The sequence below is a fragment of the Stylophora pistillata genome, chromosome 9, assembly GCF_964205215.1.
Source record: "Stylophora pistillata chromosome 9, jaStyPist1.2, whole genome shotgun sequence".
Lineage (NCBI taxonomy): Eukaryota > Metazoa > Cnidaria > Anthozoa > Scleractinia > Pocilloporidae > Stylophora > Stylophora pistillata.
Window position 1 is genome coordinate 21235277 of NC_142527.1, and position 22327 is coordinate 21257603.

General features: G+C 37.6%; 1 protein-coding gene and 1 long non-coding RNA gene across 2 annotated transcripts; one reads left to right on the forward strand and one right to left on the reverse strand.

Annotated features, from left to right (window-relative positions):
• Positions 1-798: 798 nt before the first annotated feature.
• LOC111327342 (ubiquitin carboxyl-terminal hydrolase 19) lies at positions 799-20928 on the reverse strand. Its single transcript, XM_022931499.2, has 23 exons — positions 20585-20928; positions 19643-19704; positions 17935-18029; positions 17255-17326; positions 14682-14797; positions 12949-13989; positions 12396-12529; positions 12057-12149; positions 11703-11879; positions 11037-11147; positions 10168-10251; positions 9656-9750; positions 8874-8934; positions 8274-8389; positions 7620-7763; positions 7222-7307; positions 5157-5273; positions 4649-4749; positions 4048-4090; positions 3859-3934; positions 2936-3088; positions 2279-2451; positions 799-1730 (listed from the first exon to the last, which is right to left on the reverse strand). Exons 1-23 carry the CDS (start codon positions 20685-20687, stop codon positions 1537-1539), a joined length of 3447 nt encoding a protein of 1148 aa, XP_022787234.2. The 5' UTR covers positions 20688-20928; the 3' UTR covers positions 799-1536.
• On the forward strand, positions 5480-6800 carry LOC148723775 (uncharacterized). The gene is made up of 2 exons (XR_015991407.1): positions 5480-5783; positions 6464-6800. It is a non-coding gene; the product is annotated as an uncharacterized LOC148723775 (long non-coding RNA).
• Positions 20929-22327: the final 1399 nt, after the last annotated feature.

The window sequence follows — 22327 nt, forward strand, 5'->3', positions numbered from 1 at the left end:
ATAATACAACAATACAGGAATAGAAACACATGACAATAACTACAAGAATACATAAGTTATATACACTACTATTAACTGGATTTAACTTTTGACACATCATTGATTACTCGTTCTAGTCAACATAACTATCTTGAACTTGAAGATTTTGAAATAATATTGTTGTTAGCTTTTTCTTGAAAAAATCTTTTGGAAGATTCCTTAAGTTTCCTGGGATGCTATTCCAAATTTTACAACCAATCCTTAAGAATGAGTTTTTATATTGATTTAGCCTAGAATAGTTTATGTAATAGTTACCGGCAGGTGAAGATCGGGTATTATGATTGTGTATTTGGTGGGAAAGAGTGAACAAACCAGAAAGATTAGAGGGGGGGTTAAATTGTTATCGACATCATGCATTAGGAAAGAAGAGAGTTTAACGCAAAGCGTATTAATTGGCATAATAATAGCTGATATAAAATAAGGGATGACTTGTGAATTATAGTCGGCAAAGTTCATTAATAGCACAACCCTTTTCTGGAGTATCAATATTTTTCCATACGAGACTTAGCTGCTTGGCCCCTAGCTACAAGGCCATATGATAAATAAGGATAAATGAGTGATCTATATATATTTAGTAATGTCGAATATCATTGTCATTATCATTGTTTTCTTAGGCCCCTAAATTCCGCTTCTCTTTTCCTTATAATTTTTCTCCTTTCTCCTCTCTAATAAAACGAAGGAAGGAAGGTCTAACCTAATAAGAACCAATGAATGAAAATGCCAAGAAGAGAAAAGAAAAGAAAGAAAAGAGCCAAAAGCAGCAGTTGCAAATATCTCCTTTATTGTAAATGTTATAGGGCTGCTACTTAAATTACATTTTTACTCACCCTATCCTAGTATCAACTCAGTTTTTCAGATCTACTGTAAATTTCTCCTCGCAACCATTTCATAAGCAGAACTGGGAGAAACGCCACACCCTATCCTACCTGGAACCTTTCGAAAAGTGCAACCCCTACCCCTGAGTCTGCCAAACTGCGCTATGGGGCTGTGGCGAGTGGTTTTGATAATTGTAAACAATATTAAAGATTAATCCTTCAAGTTAGAACAATTAGAGTAAGTTAGAACTAATGGAACCAAATAGGCCTATGTATTAAAAATATCCTTCATCAGTACAAAAATAGTTGGACGCGAAATATCACGAACTTTAAAACCCCAACTGTACAGATAAGCATACAGGGCTAGACAAGATGTTGACTTTTAAACAAATGCTAAATGTGCCAAAGAAAAAAACCTAAAACGAACTTAATTACAAGCTTGCATTAAAAACCATTAACGTTTCCTTAAACCTGACCAAGACATTCAAACTTTAGGTCGAGCCCTATCGTTCCGCGCCTTGTCAATCTCCTCGTTGGAGAAATAGACAGCTTCACTGTTGAAAGTTATTTCCACAGTTCATAATTTTATCTTTAGGAAACGGTAAGATCTAAATCTAGACGGGGCTACGGGTTATAATTTTAGCGACGCATTTACCCAAGATATATTACAATTTTTTTGTCTTCAATCTAGCTCGTTCTCGTCAACGTCTTCGAGGCTTTCCATATTGGAATCAACATCTTGTTTAGGGCGTTTCACTTGTTTCACAAAATCCTTTACAGTGGGCCGCCGTTTATAGAACAACACGTAAGCGTACTTGGACACGACACGCTCTTCATGGGTCTCCGTGACATGCCGGTCATCAAAATAACGCCAACCTGTGAAAGTAAGGAAAAAAAAAATCAGCAAAACCAAGTACCGTGGGGTGAAAAGAAGGAAGTTGAATTGATTTTTGTGAAAACAAATATATCCACAGATAAACCTTCATCTGGTTGCAGCTGCAAATTAAACGACAATTTCTTCAAGGGCACAGCATATTTGCTCTTTACGTACAGCTGTGACTATCAGACCTACTTCAGTCCTACAAAACTGCTTAAGGGAACGCATCTTATGCCTGCCGCTGTGCCATTTTTACAAAATACCAGAGCTAAAAATGTTGGCAGTTGTTGTTAAAGCTAGAACTGCCGCTCGAGAAGACGCGGTTTTGAATCTCTCCACCTATCACTGTCGTAATTGTTTCCCAACGCTGTGTTTTGGATTTTACGAGCGATATATATCCAACAAGAACCATAGTTGACTTCGGAAACAACGACTTCGACACACACTTTGTTTGAACCATTCACGTAGTATACACCGATTCCCTTCCCCCACCCCCCATCCATTCTAACACAACACTAAAGCATAAAGAAGCAACGTTTGTACAAACCCAAGCCATCACGACCCAGTTCTGTGGTAGGATGGTCCGCCTCTGCCAGCCGACCGAATGCGGTGTAGTGACCAAAGCTGACTGTCCCACTGTGATTAGCCACGGCAAACAAATCGTACAAGGATTCTTCGTTGTCATCTTTACCAAGAGTGAAGTTAGACATGTTCAAGCCCCTAACACAACAGCGAAAAAAAAAATTGTCTAGTGATTTTAATTCTAAGCTGAGATATTTAGCTTTGCCAGCGGTGACAAAAGCTTCATAAAGCACAAAAAGAACCAGCGAACTAGCTGCGCCTGCCTTCCCTCATAAAAGTACGAAACACTATCGGAAGAGAGCTAGCTACCATAAGTGAAGCATAGAAAGGTGTTCTTTCGGCTTATCACGAGCGTGGGACATAGACAAATTCTGAGTCGCCATGAGGAATTGAACTTCAGACCTTGGGATTCCGCGCTCCAATGCTCTACCGCTGACCCACAGAGACTCCATGTTCAAGCATCATTATAAAAGAGAAGGGCTCTAACCAGACGTGTCTGAAACATCTTCTAAATCAGGAAAACGAGAGTAACAACAGACGAAATAATACCAGAACATTCCTGGTAAAAAAAAAAGCATGGATGTCACTGATTCTCGTGCAACATACAAATAAATTCACCAACCTTAGCGGAAATTCGACTAATTTAGTTATCTTGTCTTTAAACAAGATGTTCCGGAAGGAAAATCTCTTGAGGTGAATGATAAGTATCTCCGGCAAACGCCACACAGACAACTGCTTGGTGGCCTCACGATGGGCTTTACACTGAGGACAGTACCTGCAAGTCAGCGGGCAAAGCCTTACTCACATGCACAACCATCAATTTCGTACGCGGATTTCATATACTTCGTAAATAGCAATGAAGAAAGCAAGAGGGTCTTAATGCGGCTAACCGTTAGCCTTCAAGTTAAACAAGAAGGCGCCCTATAAAAGGAGCCTTATGTCCCACTGGACCATTTGTCAATCAACCATCGTGTGATGTAGAACCCTTAGAGTCAAGTCAGCTTGAGCTACAGCTACTCCAAAGCAGTGAACAGAGGGCGCATTCCTCAAAATTGTTTTATGTCTTCATCACAATACAAGAATTTTTGAGATTTTTATTTCCTTTCTCCAATGGAAACTGTCTTTATTTGTGGCGGTAAATTTGAGATCGAAGTAGGTGGTTCGCACGTTACCTCGTGCCACCATATTGGTGGAAGTAAACAATAGATATCTTATTAACTCCTTTTGTTCGTCTACCAGCATTTAAATTTAACCCGCACACGTCAACGGTGAGTGACAAATGAGCCTAGGTCTTCCCAGGGAAGACTTCCTTAAAAAGCGCGCCTTCGTGTTTAAAACGGCCAAATGATCTGGCCATTAGGCGTAAAAACTGAAATATTTTAACCGTTTGTCGTAAAAAAAAAAGTTAACCGTAATTTTTTTTCGTTTATCACCAAGGAAGGAAGCTGACCGTTAGTCATAAATTGGCCAAAATTTCAACCGCTAACCGTAGAAGCCATCACCCTGTAGAAACCCTCAAGAAACATCCTTTAGGGGAAACCTTACCAAGCGTCGTTTTCACTCAATGTCTCCGGTTCTGTAAACAACTCTAAACACTGGTTTAACGAACAACTGTACGACTCTAAAAAAGGAAAAGAAAATATTTCCTTCAGTGAAATAAAGTGGATTTAACAAAACTTTGTAATAAACCAAACTAAAAAGAGTCAATTTTACTGAATCAAAGCAAATATTCACCTGTAATCATCCCTGATTTGTATGACGAATGTTCTACGAAATCCTGAAATAAAAATGAAAGAGCCCAGTAAGTGCGACAAATGTACCAATGGTGAGGTGCCACTGACGAAACAGCTCTCAGTGGACGAAATCATCAAATTATTGCTTTACAAGATGCGTTTTCAGCAAAGGAATATTTAACTATTCTCGAAATCTACTAGTATAAACTAACCTAGAAAATAACTGAAAAAAAATTAACACGAAGTTAACATCTAAAAGTATGTGACATATGTCCTTGTAAGGTTTATCTTGTCCACTTTCGAGTAGAAACAGATAATCAAAACAAAGCGAAGCGAGTTAATGTAACAGAACTATACATGTACCTCTTTCCCTTCCAAGATCTCCCCAACTCTCCTCTCTGTCTTCCAGACAGGTCTTATGGTGTTGATTCAAAGAATTTGCTGTTGGACCGACTAATAATACCCTAATTGATGTTTTTTTTTTTTTTTTTTAATTCTTTATTCTCAAGGCTTGCCTGCTTGATATAGTATAGATATTGTAAAGAGAAATTCTGTCTTGGTCCCTCATGGGAGTCAGAGGGTCAAGTTGAGTGGTAACATACCCAGTCTCTTTTTTCTACCACGTCAACAAACTCAGGTGATCGGGGATGATTCCTCCAGTCAATTGAAAAGTACTTGTTCCCCAAATCCAGCGGCTTTGATCCTGTCGTAGTCAAAAAGATTATTGTTACATGGTACGACACGAACCCCTTTTTCCGTTTAACTTTAAAAATTTTTTATTTCATCTTTACATGCTAAACTTTAATTTTGCAGTAAGAAAAGACCACTGAAAGAGCAGATGAACCAGTCTTTGCTGATGATGATGATGCCCTTGTTGTTGCTCATGTCGTTATTGTTGTTGGTGTTTTTATTTTTTATTTATTTATTTATTTATTTTTTTTTTTCACATGAACCAACTAGTATTACCCCTTCCTTGACAAGGGGGTATGTGTAATTCAAAGGGTAAAACATCTCGCCGAGCACAAAATCAGAGGGTCGGAGGTTTGACACTTGGTGGGGAAAGCGAAGTTTTCCCTGTTCCCACGCTCTTTACAAATGCTTCAACTGTACCTTCATCTGAAAGGCGATTTCCCTCTTGTCCAATGACAGCATCTCCAAAAGCTGTGACAGGCTTCACGTAGAACTTGGGCACGTTGCCTTTAGGGGGACCCACCACACAGGTAACGCCTAAAGAAAGAATTCAAACGATTTCGTCAATGCCTTGGCAAGGGGGACGGGTTTATGTAATGGGAAGATGAAGGATTCGGTTGAATACGAGTGGCAGCCTTTCAGATACCATGTGGGCCACATGCAGGGTTTTTATTAGAAGCCGGGCCCCGGGTACCGGTACCTGTCTACCTAAAACAGAGTACCCGGCTACTTCAAGTACGAAATCAACAAGAAAGTCGTCAAGAAAAAAAATTATCAACCTCAACTAAATATTTACCCTTCCTTGTAGGTTTAAAACCTTTTTTCTGCACTTATTTATCAACTACTTGCCACAAGATCGTGAAAATAGCTTGTATTTTGACAAGAAAGGCGCTGCGTGTTAATCGAGTTTTTTAAGTGCCTAATTGGCTAACGTGGTACACGTTTAAAGCAAATGCATTCTGTGGAGTTATCATGACAAGCAAAAGAAAAACTCAAGGCCTCCCGGATTCTTTTTTGTCATTTACATACAGGGCTGGAAGTCAAAAGGTTAGTTTTCAGCATTTCATCAATCTTGTAATGTTTACACTTTCCTTTGAGGGAAACACGCAAGCACTAGTTTGCATATGAAAAATGAAGAGCACTGACCCAGAAAATTAAATTTATGTTTTCTGGTTTTCGGAAGAATGGTTCTCTTTTTTGAGAAATTACGTTCAGTAACAATGCTTCCTTTGCTTTCCATTCCTTAAACTGTTCATGTAATACTTTGTCTGAAGTACAATTCAAAATGTGAAATAAACAACAAGAGTAGAATGTCGCCGTAAAAGATGCTTATCAGCTAACACGTGCGTCTCAATATAAAGCTCGTATTTTCTTGGATATATCAACAAAGTTGAAATGGTAAATTGGCCACCGTAACGATTACAAAAGCTGACGTTTCGAGCGTTAGCCCTTCGTCGGAGCGAATGACGAAGGGTTAACGCTCAAATATCCAAATTATTTCGTTACCCCCACAGACGCAGCGCCTAACAGTTTCTTTAGAAACTATCAACCTTTGTTCATTAGTATTTTCTTGGTTTTCAAAGCTTATATACTCCGAGCAGTTGTAAGAAACTTGGAAGAAACTTTCTTCCAATTTAATTTTCATTCAAGATAAAGTCAAGAAACGCATTCGAAAGCGTTAACATATCAAAAATTCTAAACGTGAAAATCTGCTTCGGCTTTGATAGATGCTGCCGCAGAATGTCATCATTGGAATCGTGCAGTCTGGAATATTCGATATTTCGAAACTCCTGGTAACTCTGACAGTGAGTAATTTTTCTATTGAGGAAGAAGTAGAGGAAACCTCCAAAGCCTTGGAGCTAACAGATTTGGATGCTAAAGATTCTGATTACGGCTCTGACTTTGAGTTATCATAAACTTCAAAAATGTTGTCAGTTTCTCTCTTGATGAGTTCGTAAAGTTTGAGCCAACTTGTAACTTTAAGAAGGAAGGAGGCTCTAAAAAACAACAGTATTGTTTTGATGTAGCTACAGCTGTGTATTAAAGTAATTAAATTCTCCCAGAGTACCACTTTTTTTTTTTTTTAACTAAAACTAGATTACGTATGCATCATTGCAAGAAGAGGTCTTGTACAGATTGCAGGAAAATGTGCTCCTGGGAGATTCAAGTTTTAAAAATTTCCCAAGGGAGCATGCCCCGGACCCCCCCCCCCCCCCCCCCCAGAGCTTCGGGCCTTCGGCCCTAAATTTTATTAGGGTACTGCCTACTCACAAGGCAGCGCCCTTCTATATATAAGTAATTCCTTTGGGTAGAACACTGTTGACGGAAAGTTATCTCGTACATGATGACTCAAAGAAACGCATGGCGATTGACAGATACACTAGAATTCAGTGGTAGAGGTTTTGCACCGGAGACCATGCTGGAACAGATGATAAGGCAACATTTTAACCCACAAATAAAACAATTTTCTCGTCGTTTAACTCACCGGAGTCCTCGCTTGGGGTCGATTTGTCAACATTTGTTGGCGAGGTCGGCGGGCTGCTATCACCGGGCTGAACAATTACTGAATACCTGCCGCGAAAAAAAAACAAACAAACCAATCAACAAACATTCAAACGCACAAAAAACACAAATTTCACTGAATGCAATATCTTGGTTAAGTTAAGTGAAAAAATATCTTTTCGTACTGTGTAGCTAAACCTGAGATACCTAATCATTCAATAGAAAAGACTGGAAATTACGAATGAATATCATGACGTTTGCGCCCTTTCAATTTCGGGTGAGCTGAAAATTATAACAGCTGATGCAGTGCAGTGCAATGCAAAAACAACGACGACAACAAAACAAAAAGAAAAGAACTGAAATTATCAAGATTCGACATACTTAGCATACTCTTCCGCCATAACTTGAAGTCGTTTGAAGGTGGCTTTTGAAGCAGGAATGCTGATAACGAAGGGTAATCCAATGGGTTGAGGTACCCTTTTGCATGTCTTTTTATGAGTTGTCCAATGATCTTTTTGGCATTGCCTGCATAATACACAAAAGAATGCTATGATAAAATGACTTCTTTCTCCTCGCATCACGTTCCCTCCCCTCACCTCCCCTCCCATCTTCTACATGTATCCCTATCCCCTCGCACGCGAGGGGTTACCACGCTCGTTCACGATAAAATCACGATCTACATCCCTAGCGAGCTTTGGTACATTATCAGAATAACTGTCCTCTCCAGAGAATTTTCAGTTGAGTAAACAAACACAAAAAAGTCACTACCCAGCAAAAGGTTGACATTCCTTTCAGATCATTACAACTCCTTTACTTCTACGTAGTAGAAGTTAACGCTTCAAAAACGAGTCACCGGCTAAAAACGCCAGCCGCCGCAAGCGCACGAGAACGCCGTGATAGAAGCTGCTATTTTGTTCCCGCGCGTGCGCTGCTCACGCGTGAAAATGAAGCGTACGAAGGACACACCATGGAAAAGAAGGTACTACCTCGACACGCAGTGAAGTATGGTGATAAAACATTTGTTTTTTTACTTACATGTTACAATATCCTATCCCCCAACACTGAGTGCATCTCCGTAGTGTTTCATTGTGTCCCGGATGCTTGTAGCAGCTTGCACAATGAGAGGGCACCACTCGTGGACACACTGTTCTCTACGAAAACAACAACAAAAACAAAAAATAGGAAATAAATATAAAACCTGGTCGAACTCTGCGTTTTACTGCATCTAAAGGAAACTCTCTCTCGAATGAATAAGCCACCAACAATCCATTTTTATGTGCCCTTTAGTTTCATTGCCGTTGTGTTATCTTTTTGGTCTTTTCTCCCTACGACCAAACTCGCGAGATCGTTAAATTGTTCTCCTAGAGGCTTAAGGGAAAGAGAGAATGGAAAAAAAAAAAACTGTGAAGGAGCTTGCGTTTAGTCAATTTCCCTCAAAAGCAACATCCTGTGAAAGATTTGGCGTAATACTATACTTAGGCCTCCTCCATTTACGATTTTATTGCACTGCCCTGTGGACATAGTATGTTAAAACAGTTAAAATTTCGGGAAGATTGAGTCTTCTCAAGCATACGCTACAGAGAAATCTATTATAATAGATCAGGAGGGTTAGCTTTCGGAACTTAGAGGTGATACCTGTATGATTGGTACTTCATACACTGGTTCGCCTGCCTCCTCTTCGCTGAGCACTTCGTAACTGCGACGAAATAAACATAATAATAATAAACACAAACGTGTAGATATTCTGCTGCAAAATTCCGGCGTTTCTACTCTGCGAAAAGCTTCCCGCTTCCTGCTATGGCACAAGCACAGTATCAACAAATCTTTTGGCGATCAAAGAGTTGTAAGAAAATTCGAGTATTATCGAAAAACACCTTACGATCACACTTATTTCTTGGGCGTCATTTTCACAATACATCGATAATTTTTTTACATTCTCTCACTGTTGTAGACCTCTTCTAACCTCAAGCAGATCCATGTTTTTTCCCCTTAGCAACCAACCACCTTAGGCGAATTTTAAAAATCAGTTGGACTGACAGGGTAACGAACGAGATGCTGTGGGAATTAGCAGGCGAGGAACCAATCATAACTCAGATCTCAAAGAGAAAGTGGAGATGGATAGGTCACATCCTAAGGAAACCGGCTAACAACATCACCCGGCAGGCACTACGTTGGAACCCTCAGGGCAAGAGAAAGAGGGGTCGTCCCAGGAACTCCTGGAGAAGAGGTGTAGAGTCCCAAATGAGAAACTGGGGCCACACTTGGGCCACTTTAGGAAGATTTGCCCAGGACAGAACCCGATGGAGGACGGAAGTGGTTAATGGCCTATGCTCCAACCGGAGCTAAGGGAATATATAACCAACCACCACATTGCAATACTTTACAAATATGAGAATGAGTAAAATACAAGTACTCACACAACTATTATGTCAGTTGACATCACAGAAGACAAGCTGGTTCCGTTGTCAAATGCGCGGTGAAATTTGCCACTAAAGACTTCATAAACTCTCATCTGTGTGACATTAGTAACAAACAGGGCATATTACTTTACAGTATATGAGAAATTACTGTCCTGAAACAAATGGCCTATGGGAGAAAGAAAGCTTTTCAATGTTCTTGTTTTTGTTTTTGTCTTTTAGGTTTTTTTGTTTGTTTGTTTGTTTTTTTGCCAACTGAAATGCCCCCGATACGAGAGGATTCATTAACTTGCAACAGGGCTAACCCCTAGTAGGAGAGACATCTTATGCAATTTTACATGCTTTGTCCCTTTGATACACTGAGATGGTTTAACACTTTTAAAAATTGTCCGCAAATTAGTTCAAAGACCATTAGGGTTTCTCTATAAGAACGTTTCTAAATAACAATCGCCTAAAAAATAGTGCACCCAGTCGGTTTAACAGTATGCACGCTTACAGAAAAGGCCACTTACATTATCAGGCTGAATTCCAGTAAATCTTTCTACAGCACACTTGAACTGTTCGATACTAGCGCCCAAAGCTATTTTCACCCCAATCTAAAATGGACACATAGAAAAGAATTATCCTTTTGTCTGTGAACTGTACAGATTATTTTAAACAACGACAAAGGACATTAAAAGACTGATTTTATTCTAAAAACTCAAGGGCTAATACTAACAGATCAACAAAATTAAATCAAAGTAGTTTGCAAATGACAAAAAAGTTTGAAACTAATAAACCAATTCAAAAAATGTACATCGATTGAAAAAAACGAACAGACAAAGAAACAAAAAATGCCAGAAATGTACGTGTCACTTCTTTTTTACTTTGTTTTAACTTATTCAAGCCAGCTTGATTCTAAAATAATAAATCCAGAACAATTTTTAACCTCACACACACACACACACACGCACACGCACACGCACACGCGCACGTGCAGGCGCAAGCACACGCACACGCACACACAAACACACACACACACACACATATACACACATACATAGGTTAATTGACCACTCCCCATAGGGGCTTTTGAAGGCCAACACCCACCCATCCCACCCAGGGGAGGACATCCACCATACAGTAATCTCGTGCGTGAGAAATGAACGTCTCCTACCCCTAACCCTGTAGGAAACGGGGCTTACGGTTTATTCGTCCTTGTCCGCGTAGACTAGAATATCTATCCATTTCTTGATTATCGAAAGGTAGCAAATTCTCCTCAGTTATTTTAAGACCTTGAGTATTGGTCAGGCCAGGGCTCGAACCCTCGACCTACCGCAAAACACAACCCAGCGCTCTAACCAATTGAGCTAACCTTAACATTCCCCCCTTCTCCCTTTACCTTGAGAGGAACTTTGTTGTAATCTTTGAAGAAAATATACACAGGCAGCTTTTTCTGATCTTTTGGCAGTGGTACGGACAGATTCATAAAGGGATCATATTTTATTGAAATCTAGGGACAAAAAATAAAAAATAATTAATAATTGATTATATGTTTACAATCTTGTAAAACTGAGTTCTAGATCTGTTATGTTAATCATAGACTAAAGTGCGCCTTGAATTAAAGGTAGCAAGAGATGAACTAAAGTGACACAGAAAGGCTTTAAACGACTTATATATGTTGAACGCAAAACGAGTCATCTTGGACTAATTTTGAACTTGTTAACACATGTTAACCCTACATCTAAAGAAGTTAAAAGATCTGAATTTGCATTTACCCACAACAAGTGAGGACAGTTGATCATTAAAACAGAGATGTTGACAAGAAAATTTCCCCAAGAACTTTGTCTGATTTTACAATACTGCCACCTGCATGACACATGGAAATAATTCAGACAAATATTATTTTGGTAGCAGCCTCCCATCCAAACTTCCAAATCAAACTTGGAAATGAATCGCAGTATTTTCCTGGAATTTTTTTTTTTTTTTTTTTTTTTTTGTGCAACTTTCACGCACTTTAAGATTGTCGAAGTCTTCTTCAATCAACTCCACCTTTCCCCTGACTAACCTTCTTACACACTGGGCAAGTGAGTTTGGATTTCAATTGTCCTTGGAATAAATCTACAATCACTGAGTCATTCCTGCTCTTGTATCTTCTCCATGCTTCATTTGCAACCTCAGTGTCGGGCCTCCCTGCTCCCTCCACCTCTTCTACATAGGGCTTCTTCTTGACTCTGTTAAGATCCTAACAAATACCCAACACATGTTAATAGTCACAAGTTATGTAGGTTCTAGAGCAAATGGTTGTAACTGTTTCTTTGAGTTTATCTACAATAATTATAGGTTTGCGATTAAACATTCATTTTACTAACAGAGCAACAGCTTTTCTACACCTACTAAAAAAACGTTTTTCTTCTTTTACCTCATGAAGGCCATCCAATAAAAAGGCCATGAATTCCTGAGCATCCTGCTGCATAAACCCTTTAAACTGACAGACTTTCTCACCCACAATTCCCTACAGTAAAAAACAATAATCATTCAGATGACAAAGAACTACTCTTCAAATGCTTGCCACAGTCATGTCTGTGCACCCTGTTCTTTCAGTTTCAACAATCTACCATTCATGATTGCATGCAGCCACATGAATAAAAAACAACAAAAATGTGACTAGTTTCCAAGGGATGGCAATTATCTACCCAGATATAACAAATGATCATGTCTAAGGATGCAGTGATGCACATATAATTTAATTTTTTGTTACCTTTAGTTTATATGGTGATAATGATCTGTCTTTTCCAGACCACAAGTTTCTCATTAGGTCAGCAAAAATGAGAGCAAGCCTTCCTCCAGTCCCTAGAGGATTCTCTGTGTTAATGTCCTCTTTAAACTGTTCATCTGAATGTGAAATAAATTAAGATGAAAGAAAAAAACTGACAATCACATGTGCAAGATAATACAGACTTGAACATGACTCTCCCTTTGTTAAGTTGGCCTTTATCGATTTGAAAGAATCGTCAGATGCCAAAAATACCAGCACTGACCAAGTAACATACATTGTCCAAGTGTTCTGTATGCATGAGATGCATTTACTCATTGCTCAGCCTGTTGCAGTCTGCAACAAGAGCTTTGGGTGTGAGCCCTGATCAGAGTTGTTTCTTAAGGAAAGACCCAGTGAAAAAGAAGTATCTCACAAAGACAGACCGTCACATGCTGATAACTCATGCCATGAAACTCAAAATGATGTCGAGTGGCAGTTGTGGCACAAGACCAGTTTTTGAAGATTACAAATCATATAAAATATTGTTAAAACTTACAAAGGAAGAAGTCCCTAAGGGGTCTTGTGTTAGCTAAGCATTGGATTATGGAGTTCAAGTAACAGGTATTTCCCAAGTTTTCCAACCCTGTGAGGCCAACATAGGACAACTCCTGATCAGAATAATAATCATCATCATCATCATCATCAAAACTACTGCTGCTGGTACCCTTGGACGCTGCTGCTTTAATGGCATCACTGAACGGAAGGTGATTTATATTACTGTTGTTTCCACCCATAACTCTAGTCTTCACTTGGCCATCACTGTATCCACGCACAGCAGGTGTGTGCGAGGAAGGAGGTGGTGGAATTGGAGGTGGTGGAGGTACAGTTCCTTCCCCTGCTGAACTAAAATTTGAGTCAAATGGTGACACAGAAGGAAGGGTCGAAGTTGATGTACTAGGTTGCACAGAAGTGGAAAGAGTACTGAATGAAGTTGTCAGGCTTTCTGCAGTAGAGGTCCCTGCCACATGTTGAACCTGAGAGTACATATCCTGTTCTGTTTCTTCTTTTTCAACAGGTTTGTCTAAAGTTACTTGCCCATTTGATGAATCAGTGTGTACATATGGAGTTCTAATTACACTATCTTTTGCCTGTGGTTGAGATTGCAATCCAGTTTTTGTATCACAATTTTCTGTTAAGTCATCACTATCCACAGCTCCTGGTATACATTCCTCAGCAAAATCTAAGTTGGCACTTTCCCTATCTGAAGTTTCACAGGAGTTGCAAGGATTCTCGGACACAAAAGACCCACTTGTCAGAGGACAGTCACTTTCTTTTAGTGTCTCAGCATGCCCACCTTGAAGTAGTTTTTCCTCAGGTCTAGCAGCAACTTCTTCACCAACATTTTCTTTATCTTCCATAGGTATGCTTTTCGTTGATTCGTTAGGCAGAGCAGCCTCAGTGTTCTCTTCACTATTAGAATGCTCATGAATTCCATTTGTCATTGGTTCTTTGGACAGTGACCCTGTATCTGAGTTTGGGATTTTAACTAGTTGTTTGAAGGGCCTATCGATTGATGAATTACTGTCCTTTATATTTTCTGAATAAATTAATGAAAAAAGTGACATTTTAGTAGGGGGTTTTTCACTTGAGTTTAACTCAAGTCATCATTATGACAACAACATCCATAATAAACTTTTGGAAGACAATTTAGTCAACATGATTTATAGCAGGGTAAATTTAAGTGGACAATTCAGAAGGTAAATTCTCGAAAACAAAAATCAGCTACCAGTATAACATAAGCTAAATCTTACACACATTTTGGTTAGTTCTCACTTAAATGATCTATTGGAGGACAAATTCACAGAAGAGGTCACCATTAACATTTCCTTTTTTTTTATGATATAAAAGAAATAGATTCCATTTTGTTTGTGGGTCTGTATAATAATAGATCACAGAAGCCATCAAAATGTGGTAAGAATATTAAAGATTCAGAAGACACACTCCACTGCACCTTGTGTGCAACTCAACATTCTGTTTCCACCACATTTTGACATCATCTGTGATCTAATGGACATGTATTACTGAACAGATGCACAACAACATGGCATCTTTTTGTTACTTAAAAAGCACCATTTTCCCAACAGCTGGAGCTCACCAAGGAGGTGAAAAATTCTTGTCATTTTCTATGATAATGGAAAAAATTTTCAATACAAAATACCAAGTACTTGCTCCCCAAAAATATACCTGTCAGGACTGCAGGATAAAAATTAAGCCTGGATATCTAACTACCTGGGATATGTGGTGGTGTTAAGCCAAGCCATCGGTTGGGGGTTGTCTTTTTTAACGATAACTCAATAATGGCTTTTGACGTTCTGCTCTTTGAAGTTTCCAGATCAACTTTCTCGCTGCATAGTCAGAGAAAGAACAAGACAAAATTGTTGAAAACGTTAACAACATGCCAAAACTAAAATCATTATCTCTTGCATTCGGAACAATCCACCAACTGTGTCTCTAGGCTGTGTCTCTAGGCTGTGTCTCTAGGCTGTGTCTCTAGGCTGTCTCTCTAGGCTGTCTCTCTAGGCTGTGTCTACCGTGGCCAGTATGGACAAATTACGTATGTTATTTACACAAAACACATGCAAACTTAATAATTTGCAGACAAACTTAACAGAAAACCAGCAAACTTAATAAAATGCACGCAAACTACATGTATAAAAAGCACTAACAAACTTAAAGGACATGCAAACTTAACACAATGTGTACAAACTTAATAATGGACATGCAAACTTAACACAATGTGTACAAACTTAATAATGAACATGCACACTTAACAAAATGCGTACAAACTTAATAAAAGACATACAAACTTAGCAAAATGTGTACAAATTTTAGGACAGGCATGTAAACTTTAAAAATAGCAAGCAAAGTTAAAATGAAACGCATTCAAACTAAAAATGAAAAGCGTACAAAGTTAAAATTGAAAACACAAACTTAAAATGAGACACACAAACTTAATAAAACATGCACAAACTTAATGAGACGAACAAACTTAAAATGAAATGCACACCAACTTGAAATGAAACGCCTAAAAACTTAAGAGCAAACACGCACGCAAACTTAAAATAGAACATACGCAAATAAGTCTACATGTTTTTCATTTTAACTTTGTATGCGTTTCATTTTTGGTTTGTATGTGTTTCACTTTAAAGTTGCGTTCTACTTTTAAAGTTTGCATGCCTGTCATAAAGTTTGTACACATTTTGTTAAGTTAGCATGTCCATTATTAAGTTTGTACGTATTTTGTTAAGTTAGCATGTCCACTATTAAGTTTGTACGCATTTTGTTAAGTTTGCATGTCCATTATTAAGTTTGTACACATTTTGTTAAGTTTGCTGGCTTTTTGTTACGTTTGTCTGCAAATTATTAAGTTTGCACGTGTTTTGTGTAAATAACATACGTAATTTGTCCATACTGACCACGGTATGTGTCTCTAGGCTGTTTCTCTAGGGGGAGTAGGGTTGGCATAGTGGTGAGAGTGCTTGCCTTCCACCAATGTGTCCTGGGTTTGATTCTCAGACCCGGCGTCATAAGTGGATTGAGTTTGTTGGTTCTCTAATCTGCTCTGAGAGGTTTTTCTCCAGGTACTCTGGTTTCCCCCTCTCCTCAAAAACCACCATCATTTGAATTTATTTCATTTAGGGTTTATTTGGATTTACACACAACCCCACAAGCTGTTCAGCTTTAAACATTAACATGTCTAAATGAAGGTGTTATTATCATTATAATTATTATTATTATTATAATTATTATTGAAGAGTGGCTTATTTTTATTTAAAGGTGACGTAATAATACTCAAAATAGAAACTAGAATAACAAAATTTCTCCTTTGTTATTAGATAGAATCATAATCGTTGAATAATGTTAAATGTATTATAATGTGAATTTGGTTTAACCATCACTGAATGACTACTAGCAGGGCTTAACACTGACAGTAGCCAACTAGCCACAGACTATGTAGTAGAAATTCAGTTTTGGCCAGTGGTTTTCAATTTCCACCAGCCAGTTTGGCTGGTAAACAAACTGAAATTGTTGTAACATCTAAGTTGTCACAAGCCACTTGGCTAGCAAGATGAAAAGTTAGTATCGAGTCCAGTACTAGTTGGGGCAACATCATTACATGTAAAGAAAAAATGTTCTTAAATTGCTGTCAGTGATAGGTAATTAATATGTGAATAAACAATACAGGACAGGAGATGTTTTTAATCACACTACAGGTGTACATGATGTCTACATGCACATGTAGGCATCAGAGGTTCCAAGTAAAAACAAAACTACTTGTGGGCAGGCTATGATTAAAAAATAACAGGAAGAGTTCAAAATACACAGCACTAGAATAAATCAGAGTCAAGTTTTTACACTTTGCAACCAAAAATTGGTTTTCATATTCTCCCCAAAGTTTGAGTATCAGGAGATTCTTAAAATCTGTGATCATTTTATTTATTTCCATCACCTTCCATGTGCATGCAAGCCAGTCACCCTAGGCAGCGCTCTAAGCTCAATTCTTCAAAAAGTCACTGTTTGGTGACCTTCAATTGTAAAATGGTTGGCATAAAAAAAATTTAGTCGCCCCCCTTGTACTATTGATTAAATTCGTCCTATTGATGATAATTTTTCAAGTAAGTTTCTCTTTTAATCTGTTGGTCGCCACTTGGCGACTTTCGCCAGAATTTTAGTCGCCAAATATTTTTTTCACTTGCCATGGCGACCAAAATGGTCGCAGCTTAGAGCGCTGCTAAGGGATTAATGGGTTAACAAAAAGTTTACAAAAAAACATAAATTTCTTGCAATTATCTGTGGCAAACCTGAGTTGAAGATTCCATGAAAACAAAGTCTTTTCCGATGTACCAGAGTACATCTTCAGAAATGCTTCATTCCTTTGGATTGATTCAGTAAAACAAATTAATTGATAGAGTTCAACAGAGAGCAAAATTACCAAGGAAACATTGCAACCAACATCAGAAGTGTTTACATCAACTGGCAAACAACAACACCATTTTCCATAGCTAATTGATGAAAAGGTTTGGGAAAAATTTTCTTGAAAACCATATGTTTATGATAATTATTTTTACAAATGCTCTAAGCTGAGTCTAAACATCTGGTTCTCATCTAAATAGAGAGAATTTAATCTTTTAGCTGGTTTACTCTTCTTTTTCACCCGAAAGTTCATTAAAAGTAAAAATGCTGACTTAACTCTCATTCAGAGTTAATCAAAACAAAGGTATGATGTATTCAAACATTCTATACTTCTCAAAAATAAGTTCATGTACAAGGAAATGTATAGTATGTACTGTATATGGAAATTAGCAAAACTGTATGTTGCAGTAAAATTTTAACCATCAATCGGTTCATCATTTTTAAAAACATAATGTTCCGCACCCTACCCAAGATAAGAACAAATAAGTTGAACTAAGGAAAAAACTGCATCAATGTATCTACAGGATCACCAACAAATGCACATAATCAATAAAATATGCCAACAAACCTGGTGGAAAATTTAACCTGAATTTCATCTTCATAAAGGACTGTATCAAGCATGATAAAATTTTTAATATACAAATGGACAACAACAACTTCACCCTGAGAGAAACAGAAAGATACAACAACACAAAGTGCATGTCAATTGTTGTTTTAAAAACCAAGAAATTCCATAAGTTAGAAAACAACAAAGACATGTAACAAAACAGCATACAGAATCAGTCTTCAGTCAACAATTGGCTCTTGTTAAGCTCCAAAATAAATTATAGTAGAACTCCACTAACTCTTGAAACTCCAGAGGGGGAAAAATGATGCCAGTTCATTAGCAAAGGTTCAAGTTTAAGCTGATGGTAAATGACTGAAAGGGGTCAAGGGAAATTGGATCTTGATTGAGTTACCAGGGGGTTGAGTTCACCAAGCTTGAGTTAGTGGGGTTCAACTACACTCCAGAATGTTTAGGATTGCATCTAGTTAAAAAACATAGTCATATAACTGACTTGGACTATAACTGACTTGGACTATTCCTGCAAGTTTTATTCTCTTAAGGTTTCCACTCCTTTCTTCCTTACCTTTATGTTTCAGTTTTACTTTAATTTCTATTTCCTAATATAGTTTTCTAGTAGATTCTCTTCAAAGTTTCCAACTACTATATATATCCTTGAGGGTCATGCAATAGATGTATTACAGACCATAAATACTAACATGTACACACAATTTTTTTATCTGAAACTACACCACCATTAATTCAGTTATAACAGATCATAAACACCTAAATACCTATATACACACAATTTTGTTATCTGATAATACACTTAACATTCAATTCACTTTATCAGGGACTTGAGTAGCATGTATTTCCACAGTAGCAATGGACCATAAGGACCCTGGTTAGGGTTTTGATGATGTCATTTCTTATGTTTATGAAAACGATTATCATTAAAAGCAAGTAATAAATTTACATGTTGTGGAGCTAAAATCCCTTTCTGGGAGCAAAGAAATGCTAACCCCACAAGTAGTTTCAACTCAGTCATAAACTTAGAATTAATCCTATAGTTACTTTGAAGTGGAGAGGAAAGGAGAGGACTGGAAGAAACTTTAGCTTACAAGATACAAGAATCTGAGAAATATATTTTTTTCATTATTCAGACTCTAAAATAAAAGAAAAATTAAAGAGCCTTATACACCTCATTGGTTATAGTACTTCTTCATGTTAAAACAATATGTTGCTCACTTTCTAGAATTGCTGGTTAAACGTTGATTTTCTCAAACAAAAATCAAATTCATTCAGGAGGGCTCGACACCAATAGTAGCTAACTAGCCATAGACTAGTAGAAATTCAGTTTTGGCTAATGGTTTTCGATTTCCACTTGCCAGTTTGGCCAATAAACAAACTGAAATTGTCACTAGCCACTTGTCCAGGAAGTTGAAAGTCCGTGTCAAGCCCTGATTCAGTGTATCTTTACCTCTATGTAATGAATGATGTTTCAAAATGAAAAAATAAAATCATCTCACAAACTTAGAAAACAGCCAGAAATATTGCATACTGGAATCAAAACTACATGCATATTACATGCATGTTAAATGTATACATACACATTACATGCATGGTAGATGCATGTTGTACCCTAAAAACATGAAGAAAAAATAATCCTTTTCAGACGGTAGTTCCATACTTTCCTTAGAGTATTTTTGAATTTGTTTTGATTAAAACTCACCTTCTGATACCAGTCATGCTTAAGATGGGGTAGGACATATAAAACACCAGCATTATCAGCACCTAAACATCAAAATAAAACAGTTCTTAAACTTTAACCCTGGTGTAACTTTAACTACTTAATATACTTCTGGTGTAGGCTAGCATAAAAATTTTACTGGCCAGAAATTTTTGTGTTATGAGAACTTTTCTTTGTTCATATGTACAAAATATAAAATCCAATTAGAAAAGATTCATTTTACACACATTCCAGAGACTACTTGAGAACCTCCCATATCTTAAAGTAAAAAGAAATTCAGAACCAAAGAAACCATAGCCAGTTACATTAAAGTTACTGTAATAAGAAAACCTTCAGTTTTGGCTAAACCTGGTTTTGTTCTCTTAGCTTGTTGTATTTGTTGGTGTTTATCTTAATGTTTACCCCCATGCACATAATGATTCTCAATTATAATACTAAGATTTTCAGTCTCACTTGTTTGTATTTAAAAGATCACAGAGAAAATTTAAGAAGATCAAACTGATCTGGCTTCATCTGCACTTTAATTTCAAGTTGACTCATAGAATGGCTTGTACATGATACTATCAAGACTTGGAATTGACCCAACTTAAAAAAAAAAAGGAAACAAAAGCTTTCAAAATACTAAAATTAAAAATAAAAAATGGTATACAATTCAATGAGCCAACTTAACACAACTTATCAACAAAGAAAAATAACGAAATAAGGATACATAGGCGACCAAATTCTTAAAAGAAAGGGAAAAAGAGTGAAACATTTGACATACGGATTGACGTAAGGTTAAATACACTAAAGAAAAGGATGAAAGCCAGATCATGATAGGTATATCACTTCCGTTAGGGGTTCATGACAGTCCTCTGACAAATAGTAAACAAACATTACTGTTAATTAGTATACAGCAATGTCTCACCCAATTTTAGTCCTTACCTTCACTTTCTTTAAATTTTTGATCTTCTTCAGCCTGAGTCTTCTGATATTTGACCTGATCATCCGTAGACGAATGGTCAGAATGCAGACATTTAATTGCCATTTTACCGCAAGCAGCTCGCTTACGTCTGGCGCGGACCGGAGAGTTCTTGATGTTTATGTGTGAGTTCGTCGTGGTAAATCGCGTTTTTAGGAGTTTCAATAATAACTGTATTAAAATTTTGTCCAATATTTCAAATTACTAGTTCATTCAAAGTCGTTCTGGAGTTCTAACACGCGAATACAACAAGCCCATCAGTCCACACAAATAAAAAAGTTTTCCTTCTTTGAGCCCGTCGTGACATCATATGAACACGTGCTCGTATTACGCATGCGCGATGTCCAGTTTCTACCCATCATGCATTTTTAACAAACATTCAATGAGAAAAGAGGAAACGGAAACACTGTTCGCCCATTTTCGTCTACTTTGGAAAAAACAAGCGCTGATATTATGATTATTCTTTTTCCATTTTTATTCTTATCATTTTCGTAAGACTATTGGTGCCTTATTTGAACTTTCTATCTGTTTTTTTCTATCTGCTTATTTGGTTTCCGCTCATTGTTTAGGTTGTGAATGATTCACTTTTTCTACTTTCTTGTCTTCTTTCATTTTTCCTATCTTATTTTATGTGATTTATTCCATTATCTATTTAACTTTATGTAATTTTTGTTTTTCAATGTTTGCAAACCTTGCTTATATTGCTTCTATCATGACTAACGAAAAACTGGACCCTCATTCATTTAGTGCAATGAACGACAAATGGGTTCGGAACTACGAAGAAGCGAAATCGGAGTTCCGACGAGTTATTGGGATAACAAATCGGAGTTATCCCGACGAGTTCCGCTCATCGGGATAACAATGTTGATACGAGAAAATTTGGATATATCAACAAAGTTGAAATGGTAAATTGGCCACCGTAACGATTACAAAAGCTGACGTTTCGAGCGTTAGCCCTTCGTCGGAGCGAATAGAGGAATTGTGGGTTGTGTGTGCTTTTAAAGGCAGATAATAAAGCTACGTTATTGATGGGAACATGGCAACGAGAAAATCACGAGTAAATTAGTGGAATGAAAAGCGTTCGTTCATCCCTGTGGGATGTAGACTGCCGGTTTAGGAGATGAGCTTTTGTTCAAGAGTTTTACGGCTTTTCGTGCCACCTAAGTGTAAGGAAAGACCGCGGATTGCCATATGTTGCCTCGACTAGCCTTTGCTAACTGCGGGCAGTGCATATTAATTTTTTATAATATTGTAATATATCATTGTAATATATCATTAAACTCATTAATGATTAGGTAAATTAAAGTGTCTAGCGACTGGTGTCGATGTGTCCTTGTCATTCTTTTCCACCTCGCGACTGAAGGTGTTCTCGGAATCGGTCACCTAGTCTTCTGCCTGTATATCTTTTTGCAATAAGTGCAAGTTATGCAATAGATTACATTGACGGAGGTGCACGTGAAGTGATCGGTGATCTTAATGGATCGTTTGGGTCCCGATATTTTATCAGTGTTGTGAATGAAAGGACACGTTTTGCATCGTGCACGAGTGCATTTAAAAGTGCCTGGTTGGTCATCAGTCTGAAAAGAACTTCTGACTAAAAAAATTGCCTATGTTTTTGTCGCGTTTGAATGAAATGAGCGGAGGCTGCAAAAAGATAGTGCTTGTCTCTGGATCGTTTTGAAGTAATTTAAAGTTTTTAAGGGATC